General features: G+C 38.0%; 1 protein-coding gene across 1 annotated transcript in view; it reads right to left on the bottom strand.

The window, feature by feature from the left end:
* The window catches only part of APPL1 (adaptor protein, phosphotyrosine interacting with PH domain and leucine zipper 1), a 26,980-nt gene extending 13,714 nt beyond the window's left edge, over positions 1 to 13,266 (bottom strand). The window contains exons 1-11 of the mRNA XM_005145823.3: positions 13,178 to 13,266; positions 8,619 to 8,717; positions 7,514 to 7,573; positions 6,418 to 6,489; positions 5,529 to 5,616; positions 4,928 to 4,969; positions 4,089 to 4,147; positions 3,485 to 3,631; positions 2,070 to 2,152; positions 1,805 to 1,963; positions 357 to 545 (exon numbers count right to left, since the gene is read on the bottom strand). Coding sequence (XP_005145880.1) covers positions 357 to 545; positions 1,805 to 1,963; positions 2,070 to 2,152; positions 3,485 to 3,631; positions 4,089 to 4,147; positions 4,928 to 4,969; positions 5,529 to 5,616; positions 6,418 to 6,489; positions 7,514 to 7,573; positions 8,619 to 8,717; positions 13,178 to 13,231 — 1,052 coding nt within the window. The 5' untranslated portion in view covers positions 13,232 to 13,266. The remainder of the gene's footprint in view (positions 1 to 356; positions 546 to 1,804; positions 1,964 to 2,069; positions 2,153 to 3,484; positions 3,632 to 4,088; positions 4,148 to 4,927; positions 4,970 to 5,528; positions 5,617 to 6,417; positions 6,490 to 7,513; positions 7,574 to 8,618; positions 8,718 to 13,177) is intronic.

Raw genomic sequence — 13,266 nt, 5'->3', positions numbered from 1 at the left:
TGGTGAGTGGGAGAAATCCACATTTTCATTTCTCTTGAAAACAGAAAAGGAACAAAACTCTAATTGTGCCCATGTAATACTTAGGCACTCACAAAACGCAGTAATACATGACTGTAAACTCATTATAGTAATTTTATTCTGAAATACCACTCACCTACATTATAAAGCTTATGACAAAAAGCGCATAGGAAAAGTACAACAAACACTAGGAAGTTAAAAAGACATCCCAGATTTTGGCTCTAAATATCCCCCCAAAATCTATCAAGCTATAATCTGGTCAAAAGTAGATCATCCTTCTCTACTGAATTAGTGAGTCCAGTATTACTTACAGGTAACAGCAATATAAGGATACTCACTTTTTGCCATCAAATGATGTTATCTGGAAACAGTACCGTCTGTCCTCACAGTCCACAGCCATTACAGAGCAATTGTCTATATCCATGACAAGTCCCCCAGCTACATCACCTCTTGCCTGACTCATCAGATTTCCACCTTGAGTGAAGTAAAACTGTCTCTCCCAGCTGGAAGATACCAGCCCTGTCTTACTAAAAGATAAAAAGAGGTTCTTAGTAGATCTGGAGTTCAGCTGAGCTGAAAATCATTTCAGCACAATAAACCATTCCAGCACTTTAGGAAACTTTTTTCCCAGTTTCATGTTTTAGGTTAAATTAGTCTCTTTCCATCTGTGGTTCTTCATGCTAAATCTACTGCTGGGCAAAGAAGACATAAATAATAGCTTTCTTAAATTATGTGAAACCATTTAGAATAAAAAGGTCTAAGTATTTCAGTTCTGATGATCAGCTTTTATGGTACTGCTTTATACAATACACAGTTCAAATTATACGCATTATCAATATAATTGATAAGACCTCTGAACTCCATATTTACATTGCTAAGACTAAGTTTTCAAGAACTTTACATTAAGAATTAGCTTGGTCACTTAAGATACCTCCATTGTCTCAGTATTTTGTACCAGTCAACAAGACTCCCAATATTTTAATTAGACCATGTTGGGTTTTGGTTTGGGTTTTTCCTTTTTCCCCAAAATAAGAAAAAGAGGAACAACCTGAAACCAAAACCCAGGAAGAATACTTGCAGCTTAGCCTCCCTTTCTGTGCAGATATTCTCTTCAATATTAATTGCTGCAATTGTGTTCTCCCACAGAACCCATGCCCCATTCAGTATGTTGTAACAGGTATGTTATTCTAACTGTTGTTGTACAGATAATCACATTTAAAAAAATATAATCCTTATATCTTATTATATAAACTCCAGAAAAATAATCTGTGTTACAACTTATTTTTAGTAACTATAAAAATCAGCTGCTAGGCTTCAATAAACAGAGTAGCAGCTCCCTCCAGTGGGCAAAGGAGACCATTTGACATATGTTTCAGTTTGCAGAGCCTGTTTTGTCTTGTGTATCTCAAGCCTGACATATTTCATTAGTAATTTGAATCCCAAAGCTTTAACAGATACTTGTACAACAATCCTGATAGTTGCAGTCCTGTTGTCCTCCAATTACAACCCAGTGAAATTACACTTGAACTTTTTGGTGTGAAAATTCAGGCAAAAGTAGACTAAAATCAGCGTAACTGGTGCACCCAAATGCCACTATGTCAATGCAACAATGAACTTAATACCAATTAAGTGAAGGAGTTGAAAGAAACAGCATAATTCATGTGACTTACTCAACTAAGTATGTAACATCAACATAGCCAATTTCAAATAAACATCGCATACCCTCTTAGCTTTCCTTTCCCAAAAGGAAATACTGTGCAATGTTTAGGTAACAAGTTCCCCTTACTTTCTTGCATTGAGATAGCCAGCTTTCCGTGTCAGGTTTCTATGAACAGGAAATTTCGTAGTATCCGGATCAGGCAGATACAGTGGATCACTGGCTACTTCCAAATCCTCTATAGTTTGTTGCATGTTTTCTACTTCACAATCCATTTCCCTGCGAACACTAAAGGAGGTAATGTGTTAGTAACAAAGATAATCTATTAAGAGAAGTAGAAATGGGAAAAAATCATTGTGTTGGTAACAGTTCAAAATTCAACAAAGCAACTTACTTCTGTACACTTGTGCCAATGTTGGTCAGAAATTCCTCCAGTTGCTCAGTAAGATTTTCTGAACCCATTTTAAAAAAGCTTATCTTAAAAAAAAAAAAAGGGAGACTTTAATAAAGCTATATTATTAAAACTACATCAATTATTAACAGGTGAAACCATGGTTTTGTCTCCATGCGAAAGCTGATGCTGACATTGCAGTGGGATTTCATTGTGTCAAGAGGATGTGCAGTCACCTGCAGGAAATATAGAAATACACAGAAACTGCCCTGGCAAAGAAACAAGGTTTGATCTTTCAGTGATCCCAAGGTGTCTCCATACTTTGTGAAGGCCACCATTCTGCTAACTGTTGTGTTAGGGATGGGGTTACTGGAGGCACAGGAGAGGGGAAACCTGTGAGGACTTGTCCAGGGCTATCCTCTAACTGTGGACCCTACCAAGGGGAGCTGACAATCTGCATTTTAAAAAGTGTACTCATAAAAAACCGTCACAACTGAATGGAGTTTAGCCATGTGAAATCTCAGAACAGGAAGCCAGAAGCATGGCCCCACACTCCCCATTCTTAGATTTAGAAAAAGCTTGCACCTGAACAACAGGTTGCACTATCAGTTCTGTTACAGAAACCATTCAGAGCTCAGGTCTTAAATACAATCTGCAATGTTTTGAGAAGCAAGAGTTCTTAAGCTGGAAAGCTTTCACACAGCAGGTGGAGGTTAATTTCTACCCAGGACACTGTAGCAGCACCAGATGCTGGGAAGATGGACTTCTTCTTCTGAAAATACAGACTAAGTCTCTTCATGGAGCTTTTTCATAGTTGTATTTTCTATTGCACTTCCTCAAATAAACCAATCATGAACTCGTATTAAACAAAAAGCAGAATGATTTCTAGCATTCCACTTTTTCCTTTCCTTGTCTGAAAACAGCAGTGATGTGACTGTGAGAACTATCTCATCTCAGCATAGCTGCCACAGGAAAGAGTTTGTCTCCACATTACTAAGAAGGTACACTTCCCTACTTGCTGCATGAAAGTTAACCAGCTATCCCCATTAGTGATGGAGTGGAAAGAAGTACCCATCAATGAAAATTTAGGCAGTGCTTTAAACTGAGCAGTCTGGGTTCCAGGGTAGAATCAGACCTTTATATTTGTCACCCAGACTTTCTTGAAAGATTCTCTGATGGGAATGAGGGCATATCATAATGAGATTTATATACTGACTGGGAAATGAGTAGTGCTGTCTAGTGACAGCATTCACAGCAGCAGCTATGACAGCTGCAGGGATGAGGATGGAGCATGTCTTGTTCTCCATTTGCTTCCTTGGGTTGTGAAAGAGGTCTTGCAGTGGATTTCAGTACATCAATCGCCATGAAATACTTTTACATCTTCTTTCAGACCTACAGCTTTCAGAATATGAAATTACCTGAGCCTGCATGTATCCTAGCAGGGGTTCTAGCATAGCAATTTTCTTTTTGTACTGAAGAGTATTTAATGCACAGAAATAATGCATCATAGTCTGATGCTGTTTTTTCCTTGAAGTATATACATCTTCCATAACTTCAGCCTTGATCTAAAGAGAAACAGACAGGGGGAGGGGAGAAAAAAGGAATGTTTGAGACTTGATATTCATCATATGCTTTCTGGACAGCTTTCTAGCCAGCATGAGGAAAAACAACACAGTTGCCCTATGCTCTATCATCATTGCATATTCCCTTTCTCTAATTCATACATGAGATACACAAAAAACAAACACAGCTTTCTTTTCCCCCCAGCAAGTGTGGCTGTTTCTTTATAGAAAGAAATTTAATCCCACAATCTTAATCATAGAGCATTGTCAGTGTTACGAGACAGGCATGTACTAGAGAAACCTGCTTCTTTGTTCGAAGCAAACTGTCTAGACTGCTAAAACAAACCATCAAACTTCAGATGGACTCTGCCATACACTGCCTTCCATCATAAAAATATACATATTAGATTAAAATTATTTCTTCTCTAAAAAATTCTTAGGATTATTTTGTTTTACAAACCTTTTCATTTTCCCTTCTTTTTGACAATCGACCATATCTGGTAATGGCAGCATCATGATCTAAGCAAACAAGAGAATTTATTATCATTTTGGTAAATTTATGACTTATGAAACAGAAAAGAAAACCTTTTACACCACTGTGTGTTGCAGAGCCAGCTGAACGCAAAGTGCAGTCATATTAAAACCTTTAAGAACTGTTCTTGTTTATAATCACTTCATTGCCACAAATATTTGGGCTGAAAAAAAAATCCAACCAGATGCAAATATGGCCAACACATACAGATCTATAACACAGCTATAAATTTCTAATACTCTTCAAAGACAGAAACTCCCTATAAGTAGAGACAATTTTCCATTATGAAATCCTGCATCCTTTTTGCTTCTAAAGCAATGAAGCAATTTACGTTGAGAGAAGCAGAACCTTCAATCTTTATTTACAGGTAATCTTTTCTATGATGATAGAGTAGAGCTGGGTAAAATTCTAGCTTCTGACAACAGGGGAGAGAATTATCAAACTAATTGTAGCAAGGTAAAATATGCTTATGAATCCAGTCCTAAGAAGTGAACTAGCACCTTAATATTTTTAGCAACTTTAGTAGCATAATTATAAATTATTTAATAATTATGTATACATACAAAGTATTGTAAAAAAAGACTAATATTATCAATTTGCCTTAACACTTTGGTACAGAAAGCAGGGATTTACAGAGTAAACCAATGAAAGCTCCGTGCCTAAGTATCGCTGAAAAGAATTACACCTTAATTAGTCACTTTAAGCTTTGAAAATATCTTCCCTAGTTTTCTAAGTAATATCTGTAATATTAGATATTTTACACTTACCATTGCTTGCAATTTGGAAAACTTCTTTTAGAGTCAATATCTCTAAAAAACAATATATCACAATAAGTTGTTATTGATGTAACATTTCTATATTGAGGTTTCTCATGCAATGTTTCACTACTGATCAGCTGTAGTTCACACCTTGTAATATACCAAGTTACTAGCACAGGCACTATGTCTGCTCCTGCTTACTGACAGTATATCATTTATGTGGCTGGCAGGCTTACCAAGAAACACACCATACTGTCTTTTAAGTTTAGTCCAACCATTGTATTTGTATCATGGTATTATAATATACATAACTATTTCCTCAGCATGCAAGTTATCAGAAAATAATTCTTTCCTAATGTTTACAGTAACTGCATAAATAAAAGGTGCTTCTATAATGTAGTATTCTTGTTGAGACCTTAATAGTGCCAAGTCCTTCAACTGGAACACTCTCATGAATGGAAATAACTTCTTTTTTTTTAAATTGGGAGATGCATACTTTGAGAGCTGAAAAATGAGTGGTGTATCCTATTTAGTGAAACAAGAGCTGTGGAAATCAAATGCTATGGTTTTGTCACTGCTTGTAAAAACAGTATTTGTTTGAGTGTTCTACCTTTAAGATCCCTTTCTTTAAACTGAGTTATAGGAAACATCATTGCATCTGCCAGTTGAGTTGACAGTACTGCATGGCAAGAGCTGAGCTATAAAAGACAAGAGAAAGAAGGAACTTTTAGGAAAACAGTGCTGAGACAAATCAAATCAAGGTAAGCTGACATCAATTTCATTCAAAAATCATATGTACAACTAAAGCACAACTTTACACATTCATGTTTTTGCAGCTATTCTTCTCTAGATTCCTGATATCATCACTAGCTTTTCATAGGAGACTCATTTTAGAGTTTAGTATTTGTCCCTACTTTTGCAACTTTACTACAAGTTACTGGATCACATTAGAAGATGGCCTTATACATTCTGATGACTTGTCAGGTTATTTTTCTGGTTTCCCTTCAGCTACATTACAGCCTATCTTTCACAGCTTACAGATGTAGAACAAACTTGTTCCTCCTCCCAGAATGTTTAAGTAGTGTTAAAAATGTAAGGAGAGAAATCACATCAAGAAATCCTGATTCAGATCTTACTGGTGCCAAACTGCCTTTCATAAGAGTCAGTTTCTGTCTCTGATACTGACAGCAGGAGGCTCCTTTGTCAGTCGGGCATCTAAAAATCAGGCAATATAAATACCCTCATAAAAACTGTTTGTAACTTCTATCCTGTAATGGAAGTGAAACTACATTCTTTCTCAATAACGTATCCTCATTTTGCTGAATTGATTCTTTATCTTCAGTAGATGCTGCAATATACAATGAAGTGTATCTTACTGATAAATTAAAGTCATTTCTGTATTGCCTATCTCGAAAAAGGCTGGGATAATTAAGCAAGCTAAAGTCTTAGTAATTAGTAGAAAACATTAGTAAATAAGTGAAACAAATACAAGCACTTGCCTCATCTATCACTTTTGCAAATTGCTGCAGAGTGGAAGTCATCACTTCATCATCTCCCCCTAGTGGAAAACGCTAGAAGAAAGGAAAAGGAGACTTGTTTGCAGCGTTTTCTGCCATTCACAAAGCTGTACTAATCGTGTCTCATTAAAAAATAATAAATCCATTTTTAAAATCCATGAACCAAACCATTTTATAAATTAACTAATAGAATTTATAAAGAAAAAAAAAGTCAGGAAACTTGCAGCCTTGACATCTACGAAGATTTTATGCAGCTTTTCACATTATAATTTTTACATTTATCAAAAATTAAGCAACACTCAGTGTTCAACTTAAACTTCGAGCTCTTAAATTATGTGCAACTTTTAAACCATCCAAAAGAGTTTACTTCTCTAATGCTCTGACGGAGACAAAAGCATGACCAAAATGATCACTACTGAAAAAGAAATAATCCAGCTGAAACGCGGTATTTTTAAGCTAATCTCACCCCTCTAGAAAGTCTCATCCATCAAAAATCATTTATAACAAGTATTTTTTCCAGTTCACCTCATTAGGTAGAGAATGAGGATAGGGAACACCAACTTCCTTAAAGGAGGAGCTCAGCAAAGGGGTGCCTGCGGCACAGCTGCAACTGGAGTACCTTCATAGGTACTTGTGGAGTATGTGATGGATTCCACTACCTGCACTTTCAGGGATGGAATTACTCTCACAATAAGAATAAATTATAGTTGTTAAATGGAGACTGCTATGCAATCTCTTCTCTGTGTGACTAGTAAAATTAAAGCCTTTAACAGTAAACAGGTTCATAAAACAAAAATCAAACACCACCACCATCCTAAGCAACCCCCAAAACACTGATCCAAAAGTAACATCTTTCAGAACTTACTAATACTCATCACAGTAACAGGAACTTCATTTTATTTTATTTGGAAGAACTAATATGAAGACAGTAGATTTGGCAAAGATTCGAGCCACCAATTACAGAGGTTCATTTTATCTGGATGAAGCCTAAATACATTCCACACTGTGTTCTGGGAGATAAAAAACTACAAAATACATAGTCCTGACCACATGAAGACAACAATAATTGACACAGTACCTGTTTCTCATATTCCTTCAGAAGCTTTGATGTCAGATGAGTTGCTGCACTTAATTCATTCTGATTTAAAAAGAACAAAACCCCAAGCTTGTTACTTGTTAATTTAAATTAATATTTTTAAAAATCATATTTGAAGAAGAAACTATTACACACATGGAAGTTGAAATCTGAATACAGATGTTCATAAAAGCCTAAAGCATCCTGCCCTTCCATTTCTCTAACAATATTGAGAATTGCAGGTAATCAGTCATTACAAACACCAAATTCACACCCTGGACTATGTGCACTGATTTCTGTATTCTTCATGTTATGCAGTGCACGTTTGCATTTAGTTATTTTAAATTAGCTGCACTAGTTACTAAGTATGAGGAATTTTTTATCTGTAAAGGAAAATGAACCTCAGAACTACCTGATTACTAACTCCTCTGTACTTGCACACAAGCAGGACATAACTAGCAGATTCATGGTATGGAACAACTGCATCTTTCATGATGCAGCTGAAGAAGAAAGCACAGAAATTAGAAATGAAACAGAAACACAGTAAAATAAAACTACATGGCAGCAAACCTACAATAAACACAGTACTCGTTAAAGTAAAAATGACAACAGCATAAAAATATGAAAAGCAAGAATACCAAATCAGTCAAAAAGTCAATTGGTTCCAGCCTACACAAATCAAAAATACAGCCATAAACTCAGTTGCTCTGAGAACCACAAAACATAGTTCTGCCTTTGCCATGAAAGTGCAGTTACTTATAGATGACGAGTAAAACATTAACATACTGTGGGTAAGAAATAATCTCCCACTTGGTATGTACTATACACACTAAGATCGTGATGGGAAACACTGGGGAAATACAACAGAACTGCTAGAAGACCAGAAAAAACTTGTTAGTGGTCATAACAAATTCTGTTGAAAATCACAAGAACTTCTCTTTACCACTCCCTAGCCAATAGATAATTTATTTCCTTCTTATTTCATTTCAGTTCCACATTTAAAGAATATGGAATAAAAAAAATGTTTCTAATAATATTTTAAAAAGCAAAAGACATGAAATGGGGTTCAAAAGCTTTACGATGTATTCAGGAATTTCATTAACACTACCTGTGCATCGTATATCCTGTGCATGGCTTGAAATAACTGATTGACATAATTGGAAATTGCAGCAGCATCTTCTTCAAATACTCCCAGCAAAGACCTGGTCTGTGAAAATGAAACAGATAAAACACATGTCAAGTTACAAAAGCAACATTTAAATGTAAGAGGATTTTAAAGTCAATAGCTTTGTTTCAGGTTTCGTTACTAAAAGGTTTATAAACCCTCCAGCACTGCTGACAGGGACAACAGGCGTTGTATGCCACAGAACCTCAAAGATACCAAGGCTCAGCCTCACTCCTACTGTCAGCCTCTCTCCAGGTCCATGCAAGTGCATTTTCAGAAGGGAAACGACCAAGGGAGATGTGTAAGTGCAAAAGAAGTTGTAACTGTGGGCAACTACTGGAGCCATTATGGTACATCCCTAAGGAAAAGGGTAAAGATGACTGCTATTAGATAGCATGCCAGGTATACAAATTTCTTCTGCTGAGAGATCAAAACAAATGCTGTGGCTTCCTGATTACCATCCATCCTGCACAAAGACAGTTGCTGGCTGCGTGGACCTATAATTCACCTGTGTAATAACAGTCAATTCTGTGATCAAAAAGCTGACGAACTAAAACCCAAACCAAAACAGGACAATCTGCATCTTGTTGTTCTTAAGATACAGTTGTCTCTACCTCACCACTCCATGGTGAAACAGAGTGAAAAGATGGGTCCTTTTGTCCATACCCCAGCTTGTCTATCTGTCTGCTCCTTCCCTGGTGTCACCCACAAGCTCGATGACTATGCATCCTACTGCATTGCACACAACACTGATTAAGGTGCTTAACAGTATCCACCTCAAAAATCAACCTCTTCATCACTGTGCAACAATTAGTCTTCAAACCACTCATCACTACTCTAAGCACAACTGTCCAGCCAGTTTTTCCACCCAACTCACAATCAGTACCTCCCTGTTTAGGGAGAAGAATGTTACCAGACATCATGTCAGAATCCTTGCTTAAGGTGAGTGACATCCACTAGTCTTCCCTGTGATGAAATGATTGACTCTGGATGAGAAAGAAATCAGGTTGCTCAGGCATAATTTGGCCCTTAGGCTTAAATGAGATGCTGATTCAGTTTTCCTGTATCCTTTTTACCCTTGGAAGCAATGTTATCCACCAAGCTATTCAGTATCCTCACCACAAGGATACTGAATAGCTTCCTTCCCCCAGACAAAAACCCAAAGGAGAAAGAACAAAGCACGTTACCTGTAACTCTGCAGAGGCTATGTTTGCTTTTCCTAATCGAAAATACTGCTTGGGATGCTTGGATGTAGAAACAGGAGTGTTGCTTATAAGACCCATAAAATAAGCCCTTTAACTCTAGTAATATTTTAGCATGAGGACTGTACTTTGGTTTTAGGTTTACGCTAAAATTAATGTTCAGACTGAAAAGTGAAATAATTATAAGGTACATAAATGTTTTTTTTTCCCAAAAAAAAGATTGTTAAACACTTGGAATTGTAAATTGTCTTTCTTAGTCATCCCTAGGCTAAATTTCTGCAGTTCCCTCAAAGAGGAAGGGAAAAAACTCACGAGACCTGGGAGAAGAATGAAAACCTGATAGAAATCTGGATATCAGGGAAACCTCTCTGAGTTCACAGCACTGGATCACACTGTGCATGAATGGTGGCATTTTATCATTAGAAGTTCTTTCTATGTCAAAGACTTGCCTTAGAATGACTTAGAGTGTATCTATTCCATCTCCCCTTGAAGCACGGAGCTCTTTTTCATCCACTTATTTTCTGCTTTTAATGATAATCTAGGAATACACATTAAACCTCTACAAAACATATTATTTGATCATTCTTTTGACATTAAATTCTGCTATTTAACTTGAATTAGATGCCTGGCTGTCTCACCATACCATACAATGCCCACAAGATACTTAAATTAAAAATAATAACTACAAAAAATTCTAACAGGATCATCAATATATCACTTTAATGGTGGTTTTAGCTTATAAAACAAATGAAAAAAGGTGGATAGAGGAGGAGAGAGGTGGAGGAGAACTCGCATGTTTGCCAGGTGAGGCAACATGTATCATCCTAATAGCTGAGACTCTCCCATTAAAAGAGACATACATGAAAGAACACAAAAAATTACATAGTACCATAACCACTGAATTATATACTCATGACCTTCCAACCTCAACATTAATAAACTTGGAAGATGGCATTTTAAAAGAATATCCTGTAAGGTTTCTGGATTATGCTTACTCTTTAAAACCAAACACTGTAGAACAACAGCATTTCTATGTTTTACTGTAAAAGTATCAAGTTATTGATGTCCAGACTTCAAACTGACACTGGGTTATACTGATGGAAAGCAAATAACCTGACACTGTAAACGAGTTAGGGCAGACTACTGCTTAGCATAAGAAAAATAAAAAATAGAACAATTCTTTACTTATGTTTCTAGTAAAACTTCACATTGTTCTGCATGTTAAGATGGTTTCCACCAACGTATGTGAGCAGGTACAGAAGAAACCACCCGTAATAAGTTCCATGAAGAAACCACCTTGTTCAAAGTCAGTGAACTGTTAAGCATTCTATGTCATCATCTGTATGGCAGTGTGACATGAGATACAGCCTGTACTATAGAATCACAGAATAGTTAGGGCTGGAAAGGACCTTAAGATCATCCAGTTCCAACCCCCCTGCCATGGGCAGGGACACCTCACACTAAACCATGCCACCCACGGGTTTGTCCAACCTGGCCTTGAACACTGCCAGGGATGGAGCATTCACAGCCTCCCTGGGCAACCCATTCCAGTGCCTCAGCACCCTCACAGTAAAGAATTTCTTCCTTATATCCAATCTAAACTTCCCCTGTTTAAGTTTCAACCCATTACCCCTTGTCCTATCACTACAGTCCCTCCCCAGCATCCCTGTCTGACGATCTTTTTCACTATTACAGCACAAATACACCACTCAGAAAGTCATGGTAGCTCCTAAAGAAAGCCAGTTTTTTTCCTTCTTTGAGCAACATTTGTTGCCATTTTCATTGCACTGATTTCAAAATAACAGCAATGAGCTAATGCAGTAGATGACTACAGAGTTCTTCTTATGTTCTTCCAAGAGGCAGTTAGCCAGATTTCACCTGAAACAGTAGCTTGGCTGAAAGAGATATGAAATATCATACCTAAAATAGAAGATATTGGAAAATCTACTAGTTGAAGCAAATAAAACTCATTGGGCTGCATTAGGCTTTGCTGGTCTGTATTACAAATAACCTCAAATGGAAGATTCTCAGATTTATAATGATGTTCCAATATGTAACTTCTCTGCATTTGCTTCCCAAACAGCATTTCAATTCTTAAGTGCCTGGAAAAAAAGCCTCCTACACCCCACTTTCTAGGAACCCTAAGTTTATCTTACGTTTGACATTTCCTACAAACATGAATAATTCTGACTTCCATGTACTGAGAACAGACTTTCAAGAGGTAATTTTGTTACATTACTATTATTATAACACTTTCCAAGATTTTTTTTTCCTCTTCATGAGAGCACATCAGGTTTAGCCTCTGGGCCACAGACCATACTGTAGGCTAAACCTAATGTCTAGTAGCTGAGTTACGTGGGACACAGTCCTTTAGAAGCAATGACACACTTTCTGCATGGCTGCCTTCTCTTGCCTTTTTGAGGTTGTCCTTCCATTTGATGTAGGTTTGTTAAAGTGGCTGTCATTTTAGTGGTTAAAACCCTTCTTAAGCAAATAAAAGTTTCTCTTCCTATGGTTGATGAATCAAACCAACACATATGGTATTACATACAGGACATCTTGCTCATTGACATAAACAGTGCAGCAAAATAAGGATTTTAATTCAAAAGGTTGTAACAAAAGATAACATACTATGAACTCTTTTTACATCTAGGAAGAGTGGTACAAAGTACTTGCTGTTGTTGCTACCAGCAAGAGAAATCACTACAACTGAATAAGGTATTTCCTGCTTACCAGCAGCATGAAACAAATGCCAGTGCAATATATGGACTCACCGACAAGGGTCAAACAGCAGGAGTAGAAGACACCAGAGCAGGTAAAGGGGTCTCAGCACGCTGCATTTCCCACCCACTCACAGCACTAACACCCGCCACCATAACCTCATCCGATAACTGCTTTTCATAGATATATATATTGAACCTTAATGTGTTTAGTAAAAGACAACAATAAGAAAGATCGTCTTGAGAAGTGAAGACGGGTTTTGCCAGCCTGAGTTCTACACAACAAACCATGACAGCAGACGCAGAGCGCTGATGTAAGGGACTGAGGCCGAGCCACTACCCCAGCGCCGAAGCCCAGTGCCCCTGCAGAACCCGCACCGAGTGCGCTGCTCTGCCAAGCCCACCAGGATGCACCTCCCGGGGCACAGCCAGGCGGACAGCACCGGCGAGCGGCTTCCGACGCTGCGGCCCGGACACCGGGGGCCAGGAAGCACCCACCGCAGGGCTCCCCTCCCACCGCCGCCACGGCTCTCAACACCCCCCGACGGCACACGGGAACGAGAACCGAGGGCTGCCTCACCTGCGGGCTGTCCTCCAGCGTCTCCTCGATAGGCAGCTTGTCAATGCCGGGCATGGCGGCGGCCGGGCCGACTCCGCCGCTGCCGCACC

The sequence above is a fragment of the Melopsittacus undulatus genome, chromosome 9 (genome assembly GCF_012275295.1).
Source record: "Melopsittacus undulatus isolate bMelUnd1 chromosome 9, bMelUnd1.mat.Z, whole genome shotgun sequence".
Taxonomy (NCBI): Eukaryota; Metazoa; Chordata; class Aves; order Psittaciformes; family Psittaculidae; genus Melopsittacus; species Melopsittacus undulatus.
This window is presented reverse-complemented; position numbering and strand designations above follow the sequence as displayed.